At 42.1% G+C, this 12,269-nt stretch overlaps 1 protein-coding gene across 1 annotated transcript in view; it reads left to right on the top strand.

Moving 5' to 3' along the window:
- The first annotated feature begins 2,293 nt into the window (after positions 1 to 2,293).
- The window catches only part of polrmt (polymerase (RNA) mitochondrial (DNA directed)), an 87,870-nt gene continuing 77,894 nt past the window's right edge, over positions 2,294 to 12,269 (top strand). Inside the window, exons 1-3 of the mRNA XM_063032688.1 lie at positions 2,294 to 2,457; positions 9,042 to 9,140; positions 10,090 to 10,829. Of these exons, the coding sequence (XP_062888758.1) occupies positions 2,334 to 2,457; positions 9,042 to 9,140; positions 10,090 to 10,829 (963 nt within the window). The 5' untranslated portion in view covers positions 2,294 to 2,333. The remainder of the gene's footprint in view (positions 2,458 to 9,041; positions 9,141 to 10,089; positions 10,830 to 12,269) is intronic.

Here is a 12,269-nt window from a genome sequence, read left to right as displayed (position 1 = left end):
CCCGTATTCTCCCCACTAAGGTAGAGCGTTCCTATGAAACCGTTCGTAAGCTGAAATGGCGTAAAGCGAAGAAACAATTACCATTAACTTATATGGGAAAAATTTTTGAGCATTCCCAGACCCAAAAAAATAACTTTCTAAATAACACATAAAACCTAAAATAACACTAACATATAGTAAAAGCAGGAGTGATATGATAAATAGACAGCCTATATAAAGTAGAAATAATGTACGTACAGTGTAGTTTCACTTTAACAGAATTGGGAAGATTAAGCCAAAACCAATTTGTAGGAAAAAAATCGGCACGTGCACGTATGTGCACACAGGTGCCCGCGCGAGGCTTCATGGTCATGGCAGTCTTTCTCGGGGTAAACACAAGTGTCCCGTATCTGACTCAAACAGGAGGAAATCTGCAGATGCTGGAATTTCAAGCAACACACATAAAAGTTGCTGGTGGACGAAGGGTGTCAGCTCGAAATCTCTTCCTGTAGATGCTGCCTGGCCTGCTGCGTTCACCAGCAACTTTTATGCGTGTCGCTTACTTGACTGCTACTTTTGTCCCTTATTTGGGAGTGAGTAAGTTGACAGCCCTAGGGAGGAGCTACAGGAATCTGAAAACCTATTTGGGATTTAGGAACAGCTTCATCTCCTCTGCCATCTGCCAGATGTCTGAATGGCCGTGAACCCATGAATACTACCTCGTTATTCCTCTTGTTTTGTAGTATTTATTTATGTTTGTAACTTAAGAGAGTTTTATGTCTTTGCTGTTGCAAAATAACAAATTTCACATCATTTGTCTGTGCTCATCTGATTATGATTTTGGTTAATTTGTTCTTTGTTTCTGTTTTCTGTCTAAACAGAATTTATACCAGTCATCACACACAAAAAATGCTGGTGAATGCTGGTGACCAGGCAGCATCTATAGGAAGAGCTACAGTCGACGTTTTGGTTCTTCGGCAAGGACTCTCCCACCCCTACCGATGACCCCTTCTCACGTCTTCAACCCTTCTCCTCTTCATGGACACCCCGCTCTGGTCTTCTGCCTGCTCTGGATCTCTTTATTGTTAACTGCCTACGGGACATCAACTGTCTCGACTTCACCGCACCGTGTTCCAATTCCAACCTCACTCCTTCCGAATGCTCTGCTCTCCACTCCCTCCGCACTAATCCTAACCTTACTATTAAACCCGCCGATAAGGGGGGTGCTGTTATAGTCTGGTGTACTGACCTCTACCTTGCCGAGGCACAGCGACAACTCGCGGACACCTCCTCTTATTTACCCCTCGATCGTGACCCCATTAAGGAGCACCAGGCCATTGTCTCCCATACCATCACCAACTTTATCCACTCGGGGGATCTCTCACCCACTGCTACCAACCTTATAGTTCCCACACCCCGCACTTCCCGTTTCTACCTCCTACCCAAGATCCACAAACCTGCCTGTCCTGGCAGACCCATTGTCTCAGCTTGCTCCTGCCCCACCGAACTCACTTCTGCATACCTTGGCACTGTTTTATCACCCCTTGTTCAATCCCTTCCCACCTATGTTCGTCACACTTCTCTTTTAAAGGGTACTGACGAAAGGTCCCAGCCCAAAAAGTCGACTGTACCTGGTGCAGATGCTGCCTGGCCTGCTGCGTTCACCAGCATTTTTTGTGTGTGTTGGTTGAATTTCTAGCATCTGCAGATTTCCTCGTGTCTGCGTTATGCCAGTCATCCATTTTTTTTGGCTTTGTTTTTCTCTCTCCATTAGCACGTCCCGCATCCTACTGTTTAGGAACATATTGCACACAAAAAAAACCAGCTATTACTGCAATTTAAAAATGTGCAAAACCCATAGCATCTGCAGGTCTTCTCTTGTTTAAATTATGCATCTCTTTTTCCCAGGGGTTCTCTCTCAACTTTTTTTTAATGCCATGGATCCCTACCATTAACCACGAAATCCGTAGAACCGAGGCTGGGAACCGCTACGGTCTTTCCCAATTCTGATGAAGTGTCCCTAATCTGAAATGTTAACACATATACTAACCACCTGCTCTGTGAAAAGTTTTCAGCAATTTCTGATTCTTTTTCAAATTTTAGCATTTTTTTTTTAGATTGCACAAAATAATCCCACACCTTTGTATTGAAATATATTTGATGTTTCAAAATCCGCAGTACTTCGAGTATTGTAACAACGTAGGTTACATCTAATGACATGTGTTAGCTTGTGCGCGAAGTATTCTGAGACTTGTAGTTTTGTGACAGCCTTCAATTCCCTTCATGCACCGCGAGCGCGTTCCGCATGCGCTGTGGCCGTAGCGGAAGATGCGCTCCTGACAACCAGCGGAGAGATGTTGGTGTTAAAGCTTTGCGCGTCCCGGAACGCTGGTGTTTTCCCTCTGAGGAAATTGCTTCTTCTCTCCTCGGGCTGTCACCGGTGCCTGCAGCTGAGGAGTTGGCCCACCAGAAGCTCAGGTAAACTCGCGGTTCGCTACGAGGTGCAGTCGGAGCCTGTTCAGGAGGCCGGGCTCCAGCTGTCCTGGGACGTTGACTCTCCACCACAGTGTCCTCCCACCGATTCCGAGCATGCTGCCAACCCCGGCCCATCTGGTGTAACAATCGCTGCCCTTTTCCAGATTGCGTATGCACATACAAACCCATCTAAACCAATGACTTGTAGCACTGTCTCATTCTTATTGTCATACCCTTACATGCCCAGGATGAAAATCGGCTTTTTTGCAGCAGCGGTACCATAGGTTACAAACATGAGGAATATAAATCATATAAGCTTTTACGTTACCATAAATTCGATATAATTTATATGACACAGTAAAAAAAATAAACGTAATGGCATTAGTGCAAGTTGAGGGGAAGTATAGTCTTGAGTCCTGGGTCCCCTTCTTCCCTTTCTCCTTGGCGAGCAGGGTAAAGGAAAACCCCAAGGCATTCTTCAATTATGTGAAAAACAAAATGATGACAGGAGTGAAGGTAGGACCAATTAGACATAAAGGTGGGAAGATGTGCCTGGAGGCTGTGGAAGTGAGCGAAGCCCTCAGTGAATACTTCTCTTCGGTACTCACCAATGAGAGGGAACTTGATGATAGTGAGGACAATATGAGTGAGGTTGATGTTCTGGAGCATGTTGATAGGAAGGGAGAGGAGGTGTTGGAGTTGTTAAAATACATTAGGGCGGATAAGTCCCCGGGGCCTGACGGAATATTCTCCAGGCTGCTCCACGAGGCGAGGGAAGAGATTGCTGAGCCTCTGGCTAGGATCTTCATGGCCTCATTGTCCACGGGAATGGTACCGGAGGATTGGAGGGAGACGAATGTTGTCCCCTTGTTCAAAAAAGGTAGTATGGATAGTCTGGGTAATTTTAGACCAGTGAGCTTTATGTCTGTGGTAGGAAAGCTCTTGGAAAAGATTCTTAGAGATAGGATCTGTGGACATTTAGAGAATCATGGTCTGATCAGGGACAGTCAGCATGGCTTTGTGAAGGGCAGATCGTGTCTAACCAGCCTGATAGAGTTCTTTGCGGAGGTGACCAGGCATATAGATGAGGGTAGTGCAGTGGATGTGATCGACATGGATTTTAGTAAGGCATTTGACAAGTTTCCACACGGTAGGCTTATTCAGAAAGTCAGAAGGCATGGGATCCAGGGAAGTTTGGCCAGGTGGATTCAGAATTGGCTTGCCTGCAGAAGGCAGAGGGTGGTGGTGGAGGGAGTACATTCTGATTGGAAGATTGTGACTAGTGGTGTCCCACAAGGATCGGCTCTGGGACCTCTACTTTTCGTGATTTTTATTAACGACCTGGATGTGGAGGTAGAAGGATGGACTGGCAAGTTTGCAGTCGACACAAATGTTGGTGGTGTTGTAGATAGTGTAGAGGATTGTCGAAGATTGCAGAGAGACATTGATAGGATGCAGAAGTGGCAGATGGAGTTCAACCAGAGAAGTGTGAGGTGGTACACTTTGGAAGGACAAACTCCAAGGCAGAGTACAAAGTAAATGGCAGAATACTTGGTAGTGTGGCGGAGCAGAGGGATCTGGGGGTACATGTCCACAGATCCCTGAAAGTAGCCTCACAGGTAGATTAGGGTGGTTAAGAAAGCTTATGGGGTGTTAGCTTTAATAAGTTGAGGGATAGAGTTTAAGAGTCACGGGGTAATGGTGCAGCTCTATAAAACTCTGGTTAGGCCACACTTGGAGTACTGTGTCCAGTTCTGGTCGCCTCACTATAGGAAGGATGTGGAAGCATTGGAAAGGGTACAGAGGAGATTTTCCAGGATGCTGCCTGGTTTAGAGAGTATGCATTATGATCAGAGATTGAGGGAGCTTTCTTTACTCTTTGGAGAGAAGGAGGATGAGAGGAGACCTGATAGAGGTATACAAGATATTAAGAGGAATAGATAGAGTGGACAGCCAGTGCCTCTTGCCCAGGGCACCACTGCTCAGTACAAGAGGACATGGCTTTAAGGTAAGGGGTGGGAAGTTCAAGAGGGATATGAGAGGAAGGTTTTTTACTCAGAAAGTGGTTGGTGCGTGGAATGCACTGCCTGAGTCAGTGCTGGAGGCAGATACACTAGTGAAATTTAAGAGACTGCTAGACAGGTATATGGAGGAATTTAAGGTGGGGGTTATATGGGAGGTAGGGTTTAAGGGTCAGCACAACATTGTGGGCCGAAGGGCCTGTACTGTGCTGTACTATTTTATGTTTTATGTTCCTCTTCCTCAGGTGAATAACCTGGTTTCAGATAACAGCATCTACCCATCAAGGGTGGAAATCAGTGTGCTTGCAGATAGGTCTGCTCTGTACTCACACATGTATTGTCAGTGTATCCTCCACTCAATTTCCAGCCCAGCCTTGTGTGCTTCATTGTAAATGACAGTCTGACTTGCCATTTTCCACACAGCTCTGGTTATTTTCTTTGAGAAACCTTGGTGGAATCTCTGTTTGACCCTGCACATCAGGATTAGAGAGGCTGGCTCTGTAACAGGAGCCAACTGGACACCCTGGAGGCTGTGGTAGAACAAAGGAACCTACGGAAAATCATGGCAATTCTGGACAATGTTTCCTACACTATGCATGCCACCTTGGCTGAACACAGGAGCACTTTCAGTAATAGACTACGACAACTGTGGTGCTCCAAAGAGCGCCATATGAGGTCATTCTTACCCTCGGCCATTAGGCTCAAAATGAGTCAACCGATAGCCAGCAAAGTGATGACTCCCTCCTGTTAGACTGTTCGTGGTAACTTACTCTTTATTATTTTTACTTCTAATATTTTTATCTGTGCACTTGTAGTGCTACTGTGATACCGTAATTTCCTTTTCTAACACCCAGCTGAATTGGTTTGTATGGACCAGTTGTGGAAGGCTGATTCCTTCCCTGCAAGCTGGTGGGAATGTAAAGTTTCTGAGGAGTGTTGGAAATCTCACTGAATATTTCGATGTAGAAGTGACACATAAAGCTCATTTTTGACTTCAAATCTGTGAACAGGCTAGCCTCCAAGATGGCACTGCCTGTGCTTAAAAAACATGATAGTAGCTTGGAATAGCCATGAGGGCTCAGGTTAGTACAGGAGCTGTAACCATTTTCGAGTGTGAACCTCTACCCAAATAAGCCAGTATATACTAGAAATAATTTTATTTCTTAGAAATACAATGTAGAACAGGACCTTCCAGTCCAACAAGTTGCATCACCCAGCAATCCACTTATTTAACACTAGCCTAATCACAGGACAATTTATAATTTATAGTTTCTATAATTATATAAAACGGAAAAGAGTGCCTAAAGTGAACATAGGTCCCTTGGAGGACGAGAAGGGGGAATTGAAGGCTTTGAATGATTATTTTGTGTCAGTCTTCACAGTGGAGGATGCGTCTAACGTGCCAAAGAGAGATGTTAATGGATGTGATGGGAGGTGAGGACCTCGATACAACAGCTATCACTAAAGTGGTAGTGCTGAGCAAACTTGTGGGCCTGATTATAGATAAATCCCCTGATCCTGATGCTGAAAGAAAGTACCCCGGGTACTGAAAGAAATGGCAGAAGTTGCAGCCGAGGCTTTGATGATAATTTAACCAAAATTCTCTGGGCAGGTCCTGGCAGATTGGAAGATGGTGAACGTTACACCATTGTTCAAAAAAGGATGTAGGCAAAATGCAGGTAACTGTAGGGCAGTTAGTTTAACATCTGTAGTTGGGAATATGCTTGAAGCTATCATTAAAGACGAAATAGCAAGGCATCTGGAGAGAAATTGATTCATCAGGCAGATGCAGCATTAATTCAGCAAAGGCAGGTCCTGTTTGACAAACTTGCTGGAGTTCTGCGAGGATATAACAAGCACATTGGATAGAGGGGAACAGATGGATGTTATTTACTTGGATTTCCAGAAGGTATTTGATAAAGTGCTGCATAAAAAACTTATCCATAAGATAAAGATGCATAGAATTGGGGGTGATGTATTAGCACGAATAGAGGATTTGTTAACGAATAGAAAACAGAGTTAGGATACATGGGCAAACAACAAGAATTCTGCAGATGCTGGAAATTCAAGCAACACACATCAAAGTTGCTGGTGAACGCAGCAGGCCAAGCAGCATCTGTAGGAAGAGGTGCATTCGACGTTTCAGGCCGAGACCCTTCGTCAGGACATGGGTGTTACATCAAATGAAAATGTTGAATAAAAGATCTCCAGGTCTGTTCGAATTTAACTGAAGAATCATAAAGATTACTTCTAATTTTCTCCAAATTTAAGCATAATATCGTCTGGGAAAACCAAAAGAACGTGGTTGGAGCATTAGTCTCTTTCCAATGTTGTAAAATACATCTTTTCGCCATTAAAATAAGAAATGCTCCAATGCTTTTTCTCTTGGTCCATATTTATATTCCCTTCTTGTTTTTTTAACTGTTTTTAATGGAGGTCGGGTTTGAGGACGTGATTGTTTTAAGTTATTTAACTCTACTTGATTCCTAGTTAGCCCATTGCTTTGCTTTGCTTTTTAGATTAGTTGCACGGTGGGTTTTTTGGGGGGTTTTTGGGTTTTTTTTCTCTCTCTTTATTGATATATATAAAAATTAGTATACTATTATATTACCTTGCTATTTTATGTTTAAATTGCACTGTTTGTATTAATTTTTTTTCTGTATTAATATTTTCCTGTAATATATTATATTCTAACAGTGTATTAGTGTCTATATGGTTTACCTTTTGTGTACTTATTCAATAAAAAGATTTAAAAAGAAAAGGATACATGGGTGTTACTCTGGTTGGCAATCAGTGGTGAGCGGTGTGCCACAGGGGTCGGTGCTCGGCCCGCAATGGTTCATGATATACATTAACGATCTGGAAGAGGGGACTGAGTGTAGTGTATCTAAGTTTGCTGATGACACTAAATTGAATGGAAAAACAAATTGTGTAAAAAGTATGGCAAGTCTGCAGAGAGATGTAGATAGGTTAAATGAATTGGGAATGGGCTACTGTGGGTCATCCACATTGGAAGGAAAAATAGATCAGATTTAAATGGTAAAAATATTGCAGCATGATGCTGTGCAGAAGGAATTGGGAGTTCTTGTGCATGAATCACAAAAAGTTGGTTTGCTATCAACCTAGGAGCAGGCTATCAAGAAGGCAAATGGAATGTTGGCCATTGCTAGAAGGATTGAATTTAAGAGCAGGGAGGTTATGCTACAACTGTACAGGGTACTGGTGAGGCCACACCTGGAGTACTACATGCAGTTCTGATCTCCTTACTTGAGGAAGGATAGATTGGCTTTGGAGGCAGTGCAGAGGAGGTTCACCAGGTTGATTCCAGAGATGAGGGGGTTAGACTCTGAGGAGAGATTGCATCGCCTGCGACTGCACTCGCTGAAATTCAGAAGAATGAGAGGAGGTCTTAAAGAAACATAAAATATGAAAGGGATAGATAAGTTAGAGGCAGGAAAGTTGTTTCCACTGGTAGGTGAGACTAGAACTAGGGAACATAGCCACAAGATTTGGGAGAGTAGATTTAGGACGGAGATTAGGAGGAACTGCTTTTCCCAGAGAGTGGTGAATCTGGAATACTCTGCCCTATGAAGCAATGGAGGCTACCTCAGTAAATATATTTAAGACAAGGTTGGATGGGTTTTTGCATAGTAGGGTTATGGGGAAAAGACGTGTAGGTGGAGATGAGTCCATGGCCAGATCAGCCATGATCTTATTGAATGGCAGACCAAGCTTAGATCACAAATTGAGGACAATAAGATTTAGAATCAGATTAAATATAACTGACAGGCAGTATGTTATGAAATGTGTTGTTTTGAGGCTGCAGTATGGTGCAGTAATGTATATAATACTGTCATTTATAATATTTTTTAAAAGTACTGCAAAAGGAGAACAAATATAGTGAGGTAGTGGTCATGGCTTGGTTCATTGTCCATTCAAAAATTTGATGGAGGGAGGGAAGCTGTTCCTATAATGTTGAGTTTTTGTTTTCAAACTCTTGAACCTCCTTTCTTCTTAAGCCCATCTCCCCTGCTGGGCCATAGGCCTCTGACAGCAGCTCACCCAGAGTCCTCCATCCTCAGCTGAAACCTGATCGGCCCTGTGACTTTTGCCTTCACCACACAACTGCATACGTCTTCTCGGTGAAGATCCTTCCTCTCACAGGAATGAGGTTTTTGGAGCAGCTTTAGTACTGGGTTTTTACAGGATGGGGTTGCTAGCCCCATGCCCAACTCTCCTCCTTTCACAGCTGGGCTTGAGACCACCCATGGCGGAGTTCTAACTTCTCTCTGGTAGTAATATTTATCAGACGAATATTTACATGAATAGTGTAAATAACATTTGTTTACTAGTCAACTCACTGGAGAAATTGTAAATCCATTCCTTCATAAGTTGATAATTCATGTAACTTAATGGACAAAAGCTGAATGACTATCAAAAAGTTAATACTCTGTTATTGTAGATGTTCTGTAATGTGCTGAATTTAACAAAATATGACAGAGTTATGATCAAACACGTCATGTTTTTATGTTTGCTGTAACTGAATGTTTCCACTTGGACTTCCAGAGCATCCTTGGGAATTCTTCAGAAGAAATTACTCTTCTGTTACACTTAAGAAGGATGATGGAAAGACTCAAACCTGTGAGAAGGCTCATCTGTTAGAGGGTAAGATCATGGGAGAAAATTGAGGCAGGGATGTGCAGATATTAAGCATGATTCAATAATATATTTTTAGTTTCTTGATTGCCAGGAGCAACTTTTCGTGGTACTTCCTATATCAATACCAAACTATTAATTTTTGTCATTTGTTTTGTAAGTAAATTAGTTTAACATAAAGTCTAGATATACTTTAAAAACACTTGTGTATGCTACCAGTGATCTGAATAATATATATTACTGTCACTTAACTTGCAACACTTTTTTGAAACTAAAGTTTGTTTACTGTAAATTCAGAGGTTTTTAAAATTCTCAGTTTTGTTGGCACATCATTGTGCTGGTTTGATATTTATCTCATTTCATAAAATAGTCATCTCTTTACCTAGTTTTGCTCACCCATCCTAATTTAAGTCTCCATTGCATTTGATTCTTTCTGATGTTCACGGCCTCTTTTTCCTGCCCTCTTTGGATGCTGATCTCTCGTTCTTCTTCTCTAGACCAAGGGTTCCCAACCTGGGGTCCGTGGACCCCTTACTTAATGGTATTTGTCCATGGCATAAAAAAGGTTGGGAACCCCTGGTCTAGAGAAATGGATGTTTAATTTTCTTGCACTGTAAATGATGGGGTGTGTGCAGTTTATGGTGTTGTTGGATTAGTAAGTCCAGGAATTGCGATGTGAAGCTTTGTAACATTGCCATGAGTTGGTATCTCATATCAGTAGGAAGTCTTTTCAAGTATACCAACCATTGTATAATAGTCCTGATGAGAGGTCTTAGCCCAAAATGTCAACTCTTTATTTCTTTCCATAGATGATGCCTGACATGCTGAGTTCTTCCACCGTTGTGTGTGCGTTACTAACCATTGCAAAAACTTTTTTTTTCTTATGTGCAAATCTGAATTATTTGATGACTGTTTCTGATCACTTTTTAAATTTCCATATTTCTGCTCCAAATGCCAGTACTTGAAGCAAGAATACAACAACTTCAAGCAGATAATGTGACTGAAATGCAATGTACAGATGTACAATTTGTGAACAGAATAAGTATAGCTACTCAAGGAAATCGCACTGGGTCAGCGAATCTCAGTTTTCTGCCGGTCAGAGAGTTTGACGGTTCTCTTAACTCAAATACAGCAGCACTCAGAGGGGAAAGGACAGTTGAAAACCAGCTGGGTAAAAAAAACTGTGCAGAAACAGTACCTCCCAAGTCTACATTTGCTCCCAAGAAATGGATAGAAAAGTTAATTAAAGAAAAACATATTAAGACCAAAAGGCAGCTCAGTGTTGTGAAAAAACCAAAAGAATGCAAGAATAAAAATGTATACAATGCTAAGAAAGTGGAACAAGGCAGAAAAAGTAGTTCAAAAGGCAATTCGAAACCACGAAAAGTTATATCTTCTGCATTGAGTACTTCACAGGCAAAATCTCAGTTCTCCCAGGATGGTGTTCTTACTGAAGTGGAACGTCTTGAAAAACAAGTCAGTAACTGGGACCGAACAGCTAAACTACTTGAAGATAATGAGGGAAATAAATATGGTGACACCCAGCGACATATATTATCTTACATTGAGGCCTGTGGATTTAATAATGACTCGGACAGAGCTCATCAGTGTGTCCTGTTCAATCACCGCATTCTTATTCGTCGGAAACATTTGAATGTTAAGACTTACAGTACCTTAATGCACCTGTGGGCTAAAAAGGTTAGTAAATTTATAATTACTGTGTGCACAATGTTGAGATACTGTTCTTGGGTTCCTTATATCCTTTTTTTAAAAATTAACTTCAAAGTATTAACAGTGTCACATTAATTAGTTTCTCATGAAATTAGAATCATTTTGTTAGAATATGGCTGACCTCAGCAAAAAAGTTTAAGACTTTATATGTAAATTTAAACTTAGTAGCTATAACTCAAGTCTTAATGGTCACAGTGAAAGTATCCTAAGATTGCATTAATTAGTTTATCTGCCAGAGGCCACATAATAACATTTTTCTCCATTTTCATATTGATGAAAAGATCATAAGACATAGGAGCTGAATTAGGCTATTTGACCCATCAAGTCTGTTCCATCATTCAATCATAGCTGATATACTATCCCTTTCAATCCCATTTCCCTACCTATGTGCTTAAGTACAAAAGAACTTCCCCAACTTGTTTGAATGCATTTGAATGGTCTCTCTGTCCCTCTTGCTTGATGCTGCCAGAGTCCTTGATTCTTGAGTAAGGTTTAATTGAAAAAGTTTGTAGATTGGACTCTGTAGTTCATATTATGATATGTTTCTGATTCCTCCTTTTTTTTTGTTGCTATTTTGTGTGTGTTTTTGATAGGGGCAGACAAACGAATCAGCTAGATTGAACTGATTTGGACTGAATATGCCTGGACTGGTTGGATGATTTGTGGTTTGATGTTTTATATTTTTGTGTTTTTTTGCTCTTTTTTTTCTTTTGCTGTTTGTGTGTTGTTCTTTTTTTATGCATTGGGCATTTTGTGCATGTGTTTCTTTGAACGGGTTCCATGGTTTTCCTTCTTTGTTTTGTGGCTGTCTGTGGAAAGACTGATCTCAGGGCTGTATACTGCATACATAACCACAAAGTACTTTGCAAGATGCTGGGGTGAAAGCAACACTCACATTCACATTCCCATTCGGATATGCCCATATGTGGCCTCCTCTACTGCCATGATGAGGCTAAACTCAGGTTGGAGGAGCCACACCTCATATACCGTCTAGGTAGTCTCCAGCCCCTTGGTATGAACGTAGAATTCTCCAACTTCCGGTAATTCCCTCCCCCTCCCTTCCCCTATCCCTATTTCACTCTGCCCCCTCCCCCAGCTGCCTATCACCTCCCTCATGGTTCCACCTCCTTCTACTACCCATTGTGTTTTCCCGTATTCTTTCTTCATCTTTCCTGCCTGTCACCTCCCTGCTTCCCCTCCCCCACCCCTTTATCTTTCCCCTTACTGGTTTTTCACCTGGAACCTACCAGCCTTCTCCTTCCCACCCTCCCCCCACCTTCTTTATAGGGCCTCTGCCCCTTCCCTCTTCAGTCCTGACAAAGGGTTCCGGCTGGAAACATTGACTGATCGTTTCCACGGATGCTGCCTGACCTGCTGAGTTCCTCCAGCGTGTTGTGAGTGATACTT

Source organism: Mobula hypostoma, chromosome 24 (genome assembly GCF_963921235.1).
Source record: "Mobula hypostoma chromosome 24, sMobHyp1.1, whole genome shotgun sequence".
Classification (NCBI taxonomy): Eukaryota; Metazoa; Chordata; class Chondrichthyes; order Myliobatiformes; family Myliobatidae; genus Mobula; species Mobula hypostoma.
Note: the sequence above shows the minus strand (reverse complement) of the source record. Positions and strands in the feature narration are given on the sequence as shown.